The sequence below is a fragment of the Chelonoidis abingdonii genome, chromosome 11 (genome assembly GCF_003597395.2).
Source record: "Chelonoidis abingdonii isolate Lonesome George chromosome 11, CheloAbing_2.0, whole genome shotgun sequence".
Lineage (NCBI taxonomy): Eukaryota > Metazoa > Chordata > Testudines > Testudinidae > Chelonoidis > Chelonoidis abingdonii.
The window spans coordinates 22,170,604-22,188,507 of record NC_133779.1 but is presented as its reverse complement, the minus strand read 5'-3'; the positions used below and the strand labels follow the sequence as shown (position 1 = coordinate 22,188,507).

The window sequence follows — 17,904 nt, the reverse complement described above, 5'->3', positions numbered from 1 at the left end:
GCCATCACGATGCCTCCGTAGGCTCTATTAGGTAATAGCACGGCGGGTGGGGGGTAATCTGCTAAACTTCTTAGTCCCATCCTTTTGTAGATCGATAGCGGTTGTCGGGTTCAAGCTTTGGGGTGTGTTGGATGTGGGAGTATTTGGGGTGCTCCTGCTGTTGTCGGTTCAGAAGTGATGGTTTTGGAGGGGTTCAGATGCATTAGTATGGGCTGAGTTTTTGGGGGGATATTCGCAGGGAGGTCCCATGATTTTGAGGGTGATCGGTTCGTTGTCAGATTGAGGTTCCCCACGGTTTGGGGACCCAAAGCTTCAGTGCTTTCGAGGCTGCTGTATCATTTGGATGATTGTGACATTTCGAGGGTCCGAGCGGACCGGCGATGGGTTGAATATTTGGGGCGGCTTGTCTCTTTTGGGGTCAGGGGTTGCAGCCTCCTGTGTCAGTGCCCGCCCCCCAGCCCTGCTGTGCGCGGCTTCTTCTGGGCACAACATAAGTCGGGTGATCTTCTGCTCTCCACCCCACAAGGTCACCAGGACTTGTCTTGCTGTTTTGGGGGGACTTGGGTTACTGGCTCGCTGGGATCCCGAAGCCAAGTGGGAGATGCCTGGCTGGTGGGATACTTGGCCTCGGTCTGGGGATGTCTCAGCCCCGGGGGGTGGGGGGCTGGTATCTTGGGGCTGTGTGACCGCGGAGGAAGCGGTGAGTGCCTCAGCTCACCACTGGGGTCTCCTGCTTTGCCTCCTTCCTCTCATGCAGGCGAATTCCCGCCCGTCAATCGTCAATACGACACGCTGGAGCGCCAGCTATTGAGTAGCAAAGTAGGGGGATAATCGGGGGGTTGGGAGGTGGAGGGCCTTCGTTTCTGAGGCCAGTTCAGCTTCCTCCTAGATGCACATACATCTCTGGGAACCATCCCCCCCCACCCCAAAAGCCCCGCAAATCTTCCCTTCCCAAATGCCCCCCCCAGATTCCCACTACCCCTGATGTGTTCCCGAGGACCTTCCCTCCACTCCCCAGCCTTCAACCGTCCCCCCAAACTCGACCCCTGATGTGTCCCCCCAAATCTTCCCCGCCAAACTCCCCAGACCCCAACTTCCCCAAACTCTCCCTGCTGTGCCCCCCAACCCCCCCAATTCTTCCCCAACTTGCCCCTTGATATGTTCCCCCCAATCTTTCCCCCAAACTCCCCCAGCCCAACCTTAATTCCCCCCAACTCACCCCTGACTGACCCCCCAACACACCCGCTGAGGTGTTCCCCAAACTTCGCCCCCAAACTCCCCCAGGCCCAACCGTTCCCCCAAACTTCACCCCTGATGTACCCCCCTAAATCTTTCCCCCAAACTCACCCTGATGTGTTCCCCACTGACCTGGCCCCCCAAACTCCCCCCAGCCTCAACCTTTCCCCCAACTCCACCCCTGGATGTTGTTCCCCCCCAAATTTCCCCCCAATCCCCCAGTCCCCAGCCTTCCCCCCAAACTCACCCCTTATGTGAGCGCCCTGACCTTCCCCCAAACTCCCCCAGCCTCCAACCTTTCCCCCAACCACCCCTGATGTTGTTCCCCACCCCAAATTTCCCCCCAAAACTCCCCGTCCCCGCCTTCCCCCCAAACTCACCCCTGATGTGACCCCCCCAAACACATCCCTGAGTGTTCCCCCAAACCTTCTGCCCCCAAACTCCCCCTCAGCCCCCACCTTCCCCCAAACTTCACCCCTGTCTGACGCCCCCAAAAACCTTTCCCCTCAGCCCCAACCTTCCCCCCATTCTCATCTCTGCCCCCCTCATCTAATTTCTGTTTTGATAGGAGTCCAGTCTATAGTTCTTACCTGTTTCCCAGGTTGGGGGGGCACCATGGGGTGGTGTAGGGGGAAGATCCCCCCCTGGGATTGGGGGGGGTGAGGGGGGTCTTGTGTTTACAGGCAAATAGATCTTGCGGGTTTTCTTCTTTCTTTCTTTCTATTAACTCATTCCTTTGTCCTTCGTTCTGCCTGGTGCGGGGGCCCAATTCTCACCCCCCTTTCTGTCTAGTTGTGAACGGGACGGTAGTGGAATGGGTACGAAGAAATTCATTTAGAACGGAGTGAGACTCTGCGTTCCTGTCCCTTCTTGGGGGTGAAATTCAGTCGTAACGGACCCCAGAGGCGACGCCTCTGCCCCCCCAGCTCGGCGGTGCCCCCTCACTCCACCGAAGCCCTGCCCACCCCAGCTCTGCCGTGCCCCTCACTCCCGACCCGCAGCCCCTGCCCCCTCGCTCTGCCAGTTGCCCCTCACTCCTGACCCGCAGCCCCCTGGCTCCCCAGGCTCGCGCCGGGTGCCCTCACTCCCGACCCGCAGCCCCTGCCCCCCCAGCTCTGCCGTTTGCCCTCACTTGCCCGACCCGCAGCCCCCTGCCCGCCAGCTCTTGCCGGATGCCCCTCCATTCCAACCGCAGCCCATGCTGCCCAGCCCTGGCCCCGGCAAGCCCGTGCTGGTGCCCCTCCACTCCCGACCCGCAGCCCCTGAGAGACGACGACTGACAGGTTTCGGAACTGGTGCTCCTGCCAGGGTAAACTCCGGGGCTGGTTCGCATTGCCGGGGGGACACAACCCCCCATTGGGGATGACCACATCTTCACTCACGAAAATCATCCCTGGGGGCAGCGGCTCAGGACGGCCGCTCAGTACCCAGGGACTGGGGCGAGCGGGACGTGCTGGGCAGAAGGCTGGGGGAATGGGAGGGGGGGCTGGGGAGTGAGTGATTGTGCAAGCAATTGTGAGCCTGTGCGCTGGGGGTGTAAGGTTGTGAGCGCACAAGCCTGTGCCATGAGTGTGCACTCAGCGATTGTGTGGCTGTGCACACTGGCTCGCGTGCTGCTTCTTTGCACGTGCCCAGCACTTGCACAAACCCTTGGACGTGTGCAAAGACACGCCTCGGTGCTCCCACCGTGGCATATTGCATATACATCCACCGCCTCTTGCACGACCACATTGGCTCGTGCCCAGAACGGCTGGCTGTCCACGTGCACAATCATGTGCAGAATCACTCCTCGCACACGTGCGAACCGGTTTGCTAAACGTTCTTTGCATGTGCACCTAATGACTTGCACAATCACTTGTTGCACATTCACAGTTGCTCATTATACTTGTGTGCACATAGTTGCGTGGGGCACAATCACACATCGCACTCTCATTGCAGACTTATACAGTCAGTCATGGCCTGCACACAATCATTTATTGCAAACTGTCACCATCACTTGTTGCACAATCGCTCACCTCACACTCTGCACGATTTTGTCATGCTCACAACTGCTTGGTGCACTCATCCAACGCTCATTGCATGTGCACAATCATTCATGGGACATGCTCACAATCGCTCACTGCACAACCAGTCATTGCACGTTCATTACAGAATCCCTGCTGGCACGTGCTCTCCCTCACTCATTGCACAATTGCTCATTGCACACTGATTACCCCATCACTCATGGCAAATTCTCAGAATTGCTGGTTGCACAATCGTTCATTGCAGAAGCTCTCCCAATCCCTCTTTGCACAATTGTTCCCTGCACCAGCACCTGTTGCACACTTGTTACACCGTTGCTCGTGGCACACACTCACACTTGCACAATCACTCCTTGGAGAAGTTCACAATCACTCACTATACAATTGCTCATCCCAATTGCCCGTGATCACAATAACTTTTTGTGCTAGTCCTCAGCACACAATCCCTCGTGGCATGTGCTCACAATCACTCTTTGCACAACTTCTCCTTGCACACATGCCTACTTGTTCCTTGCACAACTGCTGATAACAGGCTCTCCTAGTTCATTCCTTGCACAATCACTCTCGCAGATGCTCACAATCATTTGTTTCACAATGTATAATTGCCCAGTTGGTCGTTGCACACTCATTTCACAACCGCTCATTTCAGAGGCTCACAACTGCTCGCTGCACAATTGTTTGCCGCTCAGTCACTTTTTGCACACTCATTCTCCAGTTGCTCATGGCATATTCCTTGCACGGCCTCTTGTTTCTCTCCCATTGCGCCGTCGCTCATTGCACGCTCACTCTTGGCACGTGTGTCGCACACTTGCGCACAGCACCCACTCACAATCGCCCCAGGCCGCTTGGCCCCAGTTGGTGCCGTGCCCGCCCCCGGCCCCAGTGAAACCCCCTGATATGCCTCCTCCCCGTGTCCCTGCACCAGGGTGAACGACAGCATCCTGTTTGTGAACGACGTGGACGTGCGAGAGGTGACGCACAGCACGGCGGTGGAGGCGCTGAAGGAAGCCGGCTCCATCGTCCGCCTCTACGTCATGCGGCGTAAGGCCCTAGCCGAGAAGGTCATGGAGGTGAAGCTCATCAAGGGGCCCAAAGGTCAGAGACGCCCCCTGGATAGCCCCCCGGAATCACCCCATGGCTTGGGATACCCTGGATAGCCCCCCAAGCTCCTTGGAAAGAGACCCTCCCCCATGACTGAGGATGTCCCTGTGCACCCCTATCTTCCCTTGGAGAGACCCTGAGAACTTGGGGGTCACATCCACCCCCACAGCCTCCCTCCTGCTTCCATCCAATGGGGCCTCCTGAGAGAACACCCTAGATCCCCCCCAGATCCAGGGACTCATTGTCCATCCCCCTGCTCCCCCGCTAAGGAACCCCTGAAGAGAACCCCTCAGTACCCCCTGGTCCCCTCCCCCACAGGAGAGATACGCAACTACCTGTGGGATTCTGCGCCACCGCGTGGCGCGTTGGGGAACGACAAGCGGTACCTCCCCGCTCGGAGAGAGAGATAGACCACCACCTCCGAGTGATAGAGGGGGAAACTGAGGCACCGATAGAACCACCAACCAACCGCGCTTTCCCACCAGTCCCCACTCCCCTCCCAGAGCCAGGGAGAGAACCCAGGAGTCCTGGGCTCCCAGCCCCCCTGCTCTGACCACAGCCCCCTTCCTTTCCCAGAGCGGGGAAGAACTGCAGAGTCTGTCTCCCAGCCCCACTGCTCTAACCTCACAGCCCCCATTCCTCCGAGCCAGGGGATGAACCCAGGATCCCGCTCCCAGCCCTGCTCTATACCAACCAGCCCCACTCCCCTCCCAGAAGCTGGGAGGGAGAACCAGGAGTACTGGCCCAGCCCGCACGCTCTGACCCCAGCGAAGGTTTTCAGTGGCTCTGAGGGCTTGAGCTGTGAGGTCATTACAGGTTCTCAGTAATTTTCCCAGGCAGCTCGAGGGTGTCAGACCCCGGTGGTCCGGGCTAAATTCCCCCGTTGGTTGAGACCATTCTGACGGGCTAAGCAACCCCACCCCCCGACCGCCGTGGCCGGCCATGGGAGACAGAAACTCTTCGCGTTCTGTCCCAAAAATTGCCTTGCTAGTGCTGTGTGCTGTCCGACTATGTGCTGCTCCCACCACGAGGTGGCTTGCATCTCTGCACCAGCTAGAGATCTATGAAATGTGCAGCTGGGGGCGGGGGCGGAGTAAGGGGCACGGCTAAGAAGCTGTGGGGGCAGAGGCTCACGGTCGGAGTGAGAGTGCACCAGGGGGTCACATGGGGGGGCGAGGCTGCATGGTCGGGAGTGAGGGGCACACGGCAGAGCTGGGGGGGTTGCGGTTCGGGATTGAGTGGCACACGGGGTGGCGCATATCGAGGGGCAGGGGGCTGCAGATCGGGAGTGAGGGGCACCGGCAAAGGTCGGGTGTGGGGTACACCAGGCGTGATTTCCCTTAGTCGGGGGGGAGGGAGGCTCTGGTGGGGCGGAGGGAGCTGCCTCCCCCTCCCCGGCTCGCGCAATCTCAACGCCGGATCGTGTCTCCGTCAGACGGCAGGGGGAAGATCCAGGCGCGATCCGCGGCTCGCTCCGGCCCCCGCTGCGGCGCAGTGATGGGGAAGCGGCCGCCGAGCGGGGGGGGAAGCCGGCGGCCGACGGGTCGGAGGGATATGAAAAATAAATGCCCCAACGCCACTTCGAGCCAGCGTCCCGGTCCGGCGGGGGAGCAGCGTGCGGATGGGAGTCTCCCTGCAGCCGTCGCGGGGGGGGACACCCCGGGGTGCGGGGGGGCCCGGCGGCTGGAGCGCTGGGGATTAGCCCCTCCCGCCTCGCGGGCTTTTGCCCTTACCCGTTTGGGGGCGGGGGCTGCAGTTGGGGGGAAGGGGACGGGGGGGTCCCCGCCCCCCCTCACTCTCCGCCGCACCGGGGCCATGTTCGTGTCGTCTGGTAGCGCCAAGAAGATGGGCCGGCGCTCCTGCGACAACGTCCGCGGTCCAGAAGACGGGGGCCGGGCCACGGTAACCGGGAGGCGGCAGGGGATGTGTGGGGGGAGCGAAGGGGGAGGGGTGAGTTGTGAGGGGAAAGCGGGAGGATGTTGGGGAGGGGGACCTTGGGGTGATGTGTGAGGGGAGGGGGAGGGAGTTGAGGGGAGGGGGACGGAGTGGGGATGGGTGAGGGGGGACGGGTGAATTGTGAGGGGAGGGGGAGGATGGGGGGGAGGGGACTGGGGGGCCAGGGGAAGGAGGATACTGTGCGGGGACTGGGAGTAATGGGGGGGGAATGGGAATGAGGGAGGGAGATGGGGCACGAGCGAGGTGGGGGGCTGGGGGCGGTCCGAGTTGGGGGCTGCGCTGCAGGCCCCGGGGGGCAGGGAAGAGGGAGAGCTGGAGGGGCCAGGGGCTGGAGGGGCGCAGGGGAGGAACTGGGGGGGGTGAGGGGGGTTGGGGAAGAGATGGGACCGGATAGGAGGCGTGGGCATAGAAGGGGGCATGGGGGGAGAAGGTTGGGGGGCTGAGGGGCTATGAGGGGAAGTGCGGGGTGGCGGTGGGATTTTTGGGGGGGCTGCAGTTCGGAGTGAGGGGCAACTGGCAGAGGGGGGGGGGCAGGGGCTGCGGTCGGAGTGACAGGCACCGGCGGGTGGGGGCAGGGGGCTGCGGGTGGGAGGTGCAGGACAAGAATGGAGCAGGGGCGGGAAAAAACAAAAAACATCAGTCATGATGTCATGGGGGATGAATCCCTGACTCTCACCACCCCTGTGCTATGGAATGGCACGGGGAGGGGCTCCAGTGTGTGCACCCCCTGAATTAGAGCCGGGGTTGGAGGATGTTTGGGGGGGAGGGAGGGGTGGCGGCTGTAGTCTCTGCTGCGGGGGATTGGCCCCGGATCTGGGTTCATGGCAGGCGTGCACAAGCGGGAGCTGCCCTCCCTGCCCCCTAGCGCTCCCCGCCCTGCCAAGCGCCCCTAGCGCACACCTCGGCCAGCCCTGCTGCCGGAGGACGAGCGCCCCTGCTGAGCCCCCGTCCTCCTCCTGCCCCACAGCGCCGCCCTTAGGCAGCCCCTGCACTCCTACCCCACAGCAACCCCCTTACCGCTGCCTGGCAGCCCACTGCCAGGGAGAGCACCCCCATGCCTGAGCCCCGTCCTCCCCTGCCCCACGCGCCAGCCCCGCCCCTCACCTGCCCCACAGTGCCCCTAGTGCCGCCCGCCGCCCCTCCCTGCCCCACAGCGCCCCCAGCGCCGCCCTGGGTGCAGTGGAGCTGGTCCCATATCCAAGACTGAACGCAGCCCTGCGAATTCCCCCCACGCAGCCCTAGATAGTGCCCTCTCGGACCTCAGCTGTCCAGTTAGCTGATTAAGGGCCCTAATTTGGATTTGGCGCACGAAGGCCCGAGGAGGGGAGAGGGAAGTGCCTGAGATGTGCCCACCCTCTGGGTCCGAGGTAGCGGTACCGGGACCTCGCTGGCTGTGCTGAATGTGCCCACTCTGGCGGCGAGACGGCCGCGTTACCGGGACCCCTCGCCGAGCGACTGGAGATGTTCCCACTCTGAGGTCGAGGTACGCTTGGTACCAGGACCCCCGCGCCGCGGAGATGTTGCCAACTCTGGGTGGGTAAGCCGTTACTGGGGACCCCAGCCACGCTGAAATGTGCCCACCTCTGGGGCGGGGCTGCTGGTTACCCCAGGGACCCCTCGCCCGGCACTGAGATGTGCCACCTCTGGGGCGGGTGGCCGGTTACCCAGGGCCCCCTCGCCCGCGTCTGAGTTGCAGCCACACTTCTGGGGCGGGGCGGCCAGTTACCGCAGGGACCCTCGCCCCGTATGCAGCCACCTCTCTGGGCGGGGCGGCGTCTACCCAGGTGACCGCCTCGCCTGGGTGCTGAGATGCACGCCATCCCACTCTGGGCGGCTGTGGCAGTTACCAGGGACCCAACCCGCCCTCAGCCGGTGTTGAGATGCACCACCTCTGGGGCAGGGCCGGCCGGTTTACCAGGGACCACTTGTCCGCGCCCGAGATGCGCCCACCTCTGGGTGGTGGTAAAATGTTGCTCTTGGGGTTTTCAGGCTGCTTGCCAGATTGCACGGGCTCGCTGGACTCAGAACAAGGCAGATCTAGCGGCTGCTGAATAATGATAGGAAACCTCCGCTAGCACATTTGAAATGTCCTTCTCAGCTGCGCATGCCTCCCCGCTGGGGGATATGAGGGGAGTAGGTGAACGGCTACGGGGCTGGTTGCAGGACTTCCTGGGTCTCTCCGCTGCTCTGGGAGGGGAGTGGGGGCTGGTGAGTGACGGGGGCGGAGCGGCTGGGCCAGGCTCCTGGGTTCTCTCCCTGCTCTCGGGGGATCGGCTCCATGTACTGGCAGTGATGCCCCCAGTTGCCACGACAACTGTCTCCCCCTGCAAGTACTTGGCTCCATTCCTGGCGCATGTACTGCGAGGCGAGAAGCTGGAGAGTCCGTAGGGAGCCAGCCAAGGAAGGAGAACCTGCGCATTCCCCTCCCCATCCCTGGGCGAAGATGCAGCCACCTCTGGGGTGGAGTTTTTCCTTTAACACTCCATGCTGCCCCCCCGCAGCTCTGCCGTGCCCCCTACCCCAACGCCGCAGCCCCCTGCCCCCCCGCCTACCAGCCCTCACTCCTGACCGCAGCCCCCCTAGTCCCCCAGCTCTGCCGGTGCCACTCCTTCCAGACCCGAGCTCCCTGTTTAGCCAGCCCTGGGATCAAACTGGGATACTGTTTCAGTATTGAGGGCGAGTTCTGGTTTGGGACGTCGCATGGAGCCGCGTACAGGGTCGATTGGTGGGTCTGGGGCATCAGGTTAGCATCAGATGCTCCGGGCTCTTAGCAGGCGTGGGGTATTGCTATTGTCACCTTTGGGTGCTGTGGGTTCAGCTGGGTGTGGGATGTGGATATTTGGGGGTGCTCCTGCTGTTGCGGTTCAGAAGTGATGGTTTTGGGGGGTTCAGATGCATTATGTATTGGCTGAGTTTTTGCGGGGGGGATATTCGCAGGGAAGGTCCCATGAATTTTGAGGGGATCGGTTCGGTGTCAGATTGAGGTTCCCTCACGTGTTTGGGGGGACCAAAGGCTCAGTGCTTTCGAGGCTGCTGTATCATTTGGTGATTGTACATTTCCGAGGGTCCGAGCGGACGCGCGATGGGTTGAATATTTGGGGGGCTTGTCTCTTTTGGGGTCAGGGTGCAGCCTCGCTGTCAGTGCCCGCCCCCAGCCCTGCTGGTGCGCGGCTCTTCTGGGACACAAATAAAGTCGGGGGGATCTTCTGCTTCCACCCCACAAGAGTCACCAGGACTTGTCTTGCCTGTTTGGGGGACTGGGTTACTGGCTCGCTGGGATCCCGAAGGCCAAGTGGGAGATGCCTGGCGGTGGGATACTTGGCTCGGTCTGGGGTGTCTCAAGCCCGGGGTGGGGGGCTGGATCTTGGGGGCTGTGTGCACCGCGGAGGAGCGCTGAGATGCCCTCAGCTCACACTGGGGTCTCCTGCTTTTGCTCCTTCCTCTCATGCAGGCGAATTCTCCGCCCGTCAACGTCAATACGAACACGCTGGAGGCGCAGCTATTGAGTACCAAGTAGGGGGAAAGTCCGGGGGGTTGGGAGGTGGGGGCCTTGTTTGAGGCCAGTTCAGCTTCCTCTAGATGCACATACATCTCTGGGAACCATCCCCCCCCACCCAAAGCCCCCGCAAATCTTCCCTCTCCCAAATGCCCCCCCCAGTTCCCACCAATCACCCCTGATGTGTCCCAGGACCCTTCCCTCCACTCCCCAGCCTCAAACCTCTCCCAAACTCACCCTGATGTGTTCCCCCCAAATCTTCCCCGCCAAATCCCCAGACCCCAACCTTCCCCAAACTCCCCTGATGTGCCCAACCCCCCCAATCTTCTCCCAACTTCACCCCTGATATGTTCCCCCAATACTTCCCCAAACTCCCCCAGCCCAACCTACCCCCCAAACTCACCCCTGACTGATGCCCCCAACACACCCTGAGTGTTCCCCCAAACCTTCCCCCAAACTCCCCCGGCCCAACCTTCCCCCAACTTCACCCCTGAGTGACCCCGCAAAGCTTTCCCCCAAACTCACCCTGATGTGTTCCCCCCTGACCTGCCCCCCAAACTCCCGCCCAGCTCCAACCTTTCCCCCAATACCCCTGGATGTGTTCCCCCCCAAATTTCCCCCCAATCCCCCATCCCAGCCTTCCCCCAAACGCACCCTTGATGTGAGCCACTACCTTCCCCCAAACTCCCGTCCCAGCTCCAACCTTTCCCCAACTCACCCCTGATGTGTTCCCCCCCAAATTCCCCCAAACTCCCCGTCCCCGCCTTCCCCCCAAACTCACCCTGATTGACCCCCCAAACACATCCCATGATGTTCCCACCAACTTCTGCCCCAAACTCCCCCAGCCCCACTTCCCCCAAACTTCACCCCTGTCTGACGCCCCCAAAAACCTTTCCCCTCAGCCCCAACCTTCCCCCATTCTCAATCTCTGCCCCCCTCATCTATTTCTGTTTGATAGGAGTCCAGTCTATAGTTCTTACCGCTTTCCCAGTTGGGGGGGCACGCAGGGGGGTGAGGGGGAAGATCCCCCCCATGGGATTGGGGGGGGTGAAGGGGGTCTTGTGTTGTACAGGCAAATAGATCTTGCGGTTTTCTTCTTTCTTTCTTCGTCCTATTAACTCATTCTTTGTCCTTCGTTCTGCCGTGCGGGGCCCAATCTCTCAGCCCCCTCCTTTCTGTCTAGTTGTGAGACGGGAGGTAGTGGGAATGGAGTACGAAGAAATCATACTTAGAACGGAGTGAGACTCTGCGTTCCTGTCCCTTCTTGGGGGTGAAATTAGGTAACGGACCCCAGAGGCAGACGCCTCTGCCCCCCCAGCTCGGCCGGTGCCCCTCACTCCAACCGAGCCCTGCCCACCCCAGCTCTGCCGTGCCCCTCATCCCGACCAGGGCCCCGTGGGCGCGGCGCCGGGTGGTGCGGGCGCTGGGCGGCGGGTGCCGGGTCGTGGGGAAACCGGCAGCCGGGCAGGGCCTGCCGGGGTCCGGGAATGAGGGGCAGCGAGTGGGGAGCCGGGGGCGCGGCAGGAGGAGGGGGGACATGGCAGAGCTGGGGGGCAGGGGCTGCGGGTCGGCGTGAGGGGGCACCGGCCAGAGCTGGGGTGGGCAGGGCCGCAGTCGCGGTTGCCGCAGCGAGCTGAGCCAGGGCCCGTCGACACCTCCTGACCCGAGCCCCCTGCTCCCCCCCGAGCAGCGCGCGAGGCTTTGGCGCGGGCCGCACGCGCACGACCCTCTGCCAGCTGGCTGCGTCCCCTAGCGCTGCGGATCCTCACGCCTTACCCGCAGACCCCCGCCACACGCCAGCTTGCGGTGGCCCCACAGTCCGAACAGCAGCGCAAGCATCTCACCTGCTAACCCAGCTGATGCCCTCCGCACAGCGTCCTACGCTGCTGACCCTCTCACCCCCGACCGAGCTTCCGGGTAGAAGACGCCTGACCAGGTGGTGTCGGAGGAGTAGTCTCTCGGCAGCGTCACCCTCGCAGCTGGCGGAGTAATCGCAGCAGGCCACGAGGGGACAGGTCAACTCCAGACATTGGGGAAGGACCAGAATATAATCACGAAAAATCCACGCCAAGATGGTGGGCACGCTTGACTTCAGGAGAGCCAGCCCTCAGCTTCACCCCCACGGGCACTGGGCGTAGGGCGAGGGGGGGTCTAGAGAGGGGCTGGTGGGAGAGCGCGAGGAGGGTGGCGGGGGCCGAAGTCGAGCTGACTGGTGTAAGATAGCAAAGCGATTTGTGAAATATAGACTGGCCTGAGCTCTATCGAGAGGTAAGCAGAGGAATTTGGTAAGAGCGGAGGGACCAGCCTAGGCATGAGAATGTGCAGCAGGCGGAGGAGTGTGTGGGGCCGGGGAACGACATCTTGGGCGGTAGAGTCGATGCGTCTGGGCACGAGTTTGGCCAGGAACTTGGACTAACCGCGTACGTGCGAGAGACTGAGCGCCTGTGCAGAAAGCGCGTACTGGGCATAAGCATACACTAAGGCGCTGCCGCGTGGTTGTGCGAGGACGTCCAGATGAGGCGGGTGCCAGAACGGTCTGGCTGTCATGGGTGCACAGAGAGCGATGATAGCAAATCACTCCTCGGCACTCACGCGTGCGAACGAGGTGTGCTAAAGCGGTCTTTGCATTGTGCATCTAAGTGACTGCTACATGCGAGCGTATTGCAAAACATTCACAGTGTGCGTGCGATTATAACTACCAGGTACGCGATAGGTGCGTGGGGCACAATGACATCATGGACGTATGCGATGCGAGACTTATACAGCAGCAAGCCTGCACACAGATGTTATTGCAAGAGGCGCACGCGGAGTAGCACTGTGGCGACAAGTCCAGCTCGACCTGCACACTCTCGACACGATCTTGTCAATCTCGAGCAAGCTTGAGGTGCATATCTGTCAATCCAGACGCTCGAGTTGCATAGTGCAGCATCAGTGGGACTCATGGGAGCAGCTCACAGAGCACAGACACAACCATCATTGTCACGTTGGGCATGTAAGACAGAAATCCTCTGCGGGGACGTGTGCGACATCCTCACCACTCATTCGACTACGAAAGGTGTTAGCTGCAGTAAATGAGAGCACGCGTGCACTAGTATGGGGAGCTTGGCGATGAGTCATACTAGCATCGGAGTGACAACTCTACGTACAATGCTGGGTTGCAGCGAGAGTCGTATCAATTGCAGAAGCTCTATCCAATTGGTGCGAGCAGAATTGTCCCTGCACCAGCTACCTGTGTGTGCACGAGCTTGATGATACATCTGTTGGCTCGGTGCAAACACATCACACTGACTCAATCGACTGCCTTGGAGAAATGTACAATCACTTCTACTATACAATTGGGGCAGTAACCGCAATGCCCGTGATCTATCTGAGAGTAAGGTTTCGTGCTAGGGTGGCAGCTCGCAGCTTACACAAGGGGCGCCTCGTTGCAATGTGCCACAATCACTCTTGCACATACTCGGGCCGGCACACACTGCCTACTTTCCCTGTCCTTCACAAACTGGCTGATACCGAGGCTCTCCTAGGTGCTTCCTTGCACAATCACTCTCGCAGTAGGCTCACCATTCAGGGTGTTCACAAGGGGTATATCTCGGGGATTGCCAGTTTGGGTGGCGAGGGTGGAGCATTCAGTGCGACAACCGTCTTATTTGCGGAAGAGAGTCACGAGCTGCCGTCTAACGAGCATGAGTGTGCCACAGCTCAGGGCCACTTACGCAGCACTTCAGTGCGGCAGGTGCTGATGGGCGATATTCCTGCAGCGGCGTCGGTAAAGGATACTCTCGCCATTTCGGCCCGTCGCATCATGGAGGCGCGCACTCTTGGCAGCGTGAGTGTCGCACCACGGGCGCAAGTTAGCACCGCGAGCGCACTCACCGAGAGCGCTCCTGGCGACAGCACTGGTGGGCCCTAGTTGTTTGCCGTGACCCGCGCCCGCGCGAATGAATACCTCGGAGTATGGCTCCCTCCCCGTTCCCCTGCACCAGGTGGAACGACATGTCATCCTGTTTGTGGTGAACTGACGTGAGGGCGGAGAGTGAGCGCACACCACTGGGGTTGTAGCGGCGCAGTTGGAATCTTGATACACGTAGCGCCGGACGACTCCGCGTCCACGTCACGCAGCGAACGACCCTAGCCTACCGAGAAGGTCATGGCAAGTGAACGCCTCATCACGGACGCCCAAAGGTCAGACGACGTCGGCACCTGGTCAAATAGCCCTCCGGATCACGCCATTGGCGGGGATACACGCGTGTGAAATCGCGGATAGACTCACGGCGGCGCTCTCCGAAGCCGCAAGCGAGCACGCAAGAGAACCACCTGCAAGCTCCTTGGATAGAGAAACTGGCGCGCTCACTCCTCCCCATCCGGACCTGAGCGATGTGCTTGTGCACTCCATCTTACTTGGAGAGACCCTTAGAACTTGGAGGCTCACATGCCCACCACCCATTCGCTCCCCAATGCTGCTTCATCCAATGGGCGCCTCCTGCAGAGAACAGCCGGTAGATCCCGCAAGACTCCACGGCGCAACACGGAGCCCTGCTCCCCCGCTAAGGAACCGAAGCCGAGAGTCCTCCTCAGTACCAACCCGCTGGGCTCCCTCCCACTGAGATCCCGGCTTGGACACCACGCCCCCCCCAGTCAAGATAATCCCTCACTGCCAGAGCCCCTCTGCACACGCAAGCACCCCCCAAAGCACCCCCAGGGGTCCCTCTGATACTCCTCCGACCTATCAGCCGAGTCTAGCGACCACGCCACATAGCACAGTCTCTGCGCCGAAATTACCTTGTGTCGACACGCGCCCCCGTCGCCTAGGCACAGCAGCCGCGCGCGCAAGGATTGCCCGCTCGTAGGGCGGAGGTGCCGAGAGCCGCGCTTCCTCCGCGCGGACTCACCCGCCTGAACCGCAACATCAAGCTCCCCATCCTTTCGACAGTAGTGGAGAAACCCCCCCTGATGCTCCTCCCCCCCCCGGATCACTCGCTTCTCTCCATCTGAATTCTCTCCAGCAATACAGTCTGCCCCGCACTCCCGCAAGCTGCACCCCCACACACTCGAGCCCCTTCGACACTCCGCCTCATCCATGCGACCTCCAATCAAACCACTGCACGCACCGGCTCAGGCTCTGAGGGCTATCAGGGCACTGCGTCGGGCGCATGCTCGCGAACAGCAGAATCACCGGGCGGACAACCCAGCATCTAACGCCAAGTATCAATCGAGGAGGCGGTGCCCACAAGGATCCGCGCCTCGAGGCCATCGGCCAAGACCTAGGCGGTGAAGTCATTCCCCCTCAGGCCACACCCAGCTAAGGCAGAGGGTTAACCGAGCCCCGGGGCGGGAGGGCTGAGTGAGGGAGGGGCTTAGCGAGGGCTGGCGAGGGGGTTAGCGGAGAGAGGGGGTTGTTGAAGGGGGGCGCTAAATGAGCAGGAAAGCTGATGGAGGGGCTTAGGCAGAGTGAGGGAATTTGGAGGGGCTTAGTAGGGGGAGAGCCCTATGGCCCGGGAAAGCGGAGTGGGAGGTGCTAAGATGAGAGGATGACTAAGGGGAGGCTTGCAAGTGGAAAGAGTTAGGGGAGGGTACTAATGAGGGAGGGGCTTATTGAGGGGAGGAGCCTATGCAGGTGTGGATGCTGACTGGTAGGGGGTGCCCAGGGTAGGACTTTTCTACACTACGCTGTCGGCAGAGGATATGACATGGTCTGAGCCGGGGCAGGCTGCAGGTGGATACTGGGGGGGAGATCGGGCCCATGGGTCTGACTGGTTGTCCTGTCCCCCACTGCAGGTGAAGCAACGGTCAGACCTGGAGGACGTGATGCACGAGATGCCGTGGCCTGCGCTGATAGAACACGTAGACGTCGCTACCTGAAAGGGGCGAAACCCACCAACGGTACCTCAACGACTCCTAACCCCAGACCCGACATCACCACCTGTGAGAACTGCCGGGGGGCAGGGAGCGGGCGGGGGGGGCTCAGCAGGGGCGCTCTCCCCTGAGCAGGCAGGGTCTGGCCCAGGGCGGGCTCAGGGGCGCTGGGGCAAGGGAGCAGGGGCCGGGATCCCTGCCTGAAGGCGCCCACCCCAGAGTGTGGCCGCACTCACCATGAACCCGCTCCGTCTCTCCCCCCTCCACGGTACTCCCAGCATCTGGCACAAGAATCATCAGCACCAGAGTTACCTGGGGACTGACTACCCACAAGCCATTGACCCCACCTCCCCGGCCTATCACCATCCCCAGGAGATGATGGGGGAAGAGGACATACCCAGGTGAGCAAAGCCCCTCCCCTGGGGGCTGCCCCCTAGCGGGTCTGGGTGCCGAGGGAGGGAGTGGGGGTGACCAGATGTCCTGATTTTGGGGTCTTTTTCTTATATAGGCTCCTATTACCCCCAACCTCTGTCCCGATTTTTCACACTTGCTGCCTGGTCACCCTAGAGGGAGTCGACTGGCACCTGCCACCCAGAGAGGATGGGGGCATGGTTTGGGGTGTACAAAGATCAGCCCCTTTGTAGCCTCTTAATGGCGTTCATCTGCCGGTGGTGCACACGGTCACCCGTCTGAAGTGTAGGCGCCTGAGTGCAGGAGACGAGAGGTGTCCCCGAACATACAGGCGTACATGTAACATACATCCACATGCATGATATACTGGTGCACAGGCAATGGGCAACCACGCACCATAATGTACAGGTGCAGAGGTAAAACCACACACAGTGACTTACAGGTGCACAGGTAATGGACATCCACACACCGTGACTTACAGGCGCACAGGTGATGGACAGCCACACACAGTGACTTACAGGTGCACAGGTAATGGACAGCCGCACACCGTAACCCACAGGCGCACAGGTAATGGACAGCCGCACACCCTAACACACAGGCACACAGGTAATGGACAGCCGCACACCCTAACACACAGGCGCACAGGTAATGGACAGCCACACACCGTAACCCACAGGCGCACTGGTAATGGACAGCCGCACACCGTAACCCACAGGCGCACAGATAATGGACAGCCACACACTGTAACATAGAGGTGCACAGGTAATGGACAGCTGTATACATAACACAGAGGCGCACAACTAATAGTCAGGCAGCCGTGTGACATTCAGGCACCCACATAACACACAGACACATTTCTGACATACACTCAGCCACATAATGAACAGGCAACTCGGGAAGGTACAGGCGCTCAGATGCTGTAGAGGTATTTCCAGAATATACAGCCGCATCTGGAATGTACAGGTACACGTGTAACACACAGCCACACGTGTGACCTACAGGTTGCCATGTGATGTTCAGGTGCCCACGGGATGTACAGGCGTTCAAATAGGAGTGCGTGTCAGTGTATACGTGATCTCATCCTGTAGCCGGTGCTACAAGCACACAGATAAGATACAGGCGCCCTGCCGGTCCACGCGACCCTTACAGCCTCATGCTGAAGTACAGGCGCACGGGCGCATCCACAAGGTTCAGGTGGACACCTTGCAGACAGGCGAACAGAGGGGGACCGGCAAATGTGCACAGGCCCCTGTGAAAGTACAGGTGCACGAGGCAAACACACACACACAAAAATTTGCAGCCATGTACAGCCGCACACGTACGCTACCGTCGCCCACTGTAACCTACAGGGGTTATTACAGTCAGACCTCACGCACCCCATCGTTCCTGCGTCCCCCGCTGTGCACTCTGGGTGGTGGGGTGTTGCGGGACTTCATCGGTGACTGTCCCCCTTCGCCGGGGGGGTTCCTGACTTCTCTACCCCCATCCCACCTGCCCAGGGAACCCCGTCGGATCATCATCCACCGCGGCTCGACGGGCCTGGGATTCAATATTGTCGGGGGTGAGGATGGCGAAGGAATCTTCATCTCCTTCATCCTGGCGGGGGGGCCGGCTGACCTGAGTGGGGAGCTGCGGAAAGGGGACCAGATCCTCTCGGTAAGAACCCGCCCCCTGGAAGCAGCCAGTCCCCGCCCTGGGGCCGGGTGGGAGCCGGCGCCCCCTAGAGGGGACAGGCCCCTGCCCCATTCCCCGCCCCCCTGAGCCAGCCAGTCCCCGCCCTGGGGCCGGGTGGGAGCTATCGCCCTCCAGAGGGGACAGACCCCTGCCCCA

At 61.0% G+C, this 17,904-nt stretch overlaps 1 protein-coding gene across 1 annotated transcript in view; it reads left to right on the top strand.

Moving 5' to 3' along the window:
• The window catches only part of DLG4 (discs large MAGUK scaffold protein 4), a 56,286-nt gene that overhangs the window by 19,514 nt on the left and 18,868 nt on the right, over positions 1–17,904 (top strand). The window contains exons 8-11 of the mRNA XM_075071335.1: positions 12,282–12,308; positions 12,489–12,493; positions 15,964–16,064; positions 17,574–17,730. Coding sequence (XP_074927436.1) covers positions 12,282–12,308; positions 12,489–12,493; positions 15,964–16,064; positions 17,574–17,730 — 290 coding nt within the window. The remainder of the gene's footprint in view (positions 1–12,281; positions 12,309–12,488; positions 12,494–15,963; positions 16,065–17,573; positions 17,731–17,904) is intronic.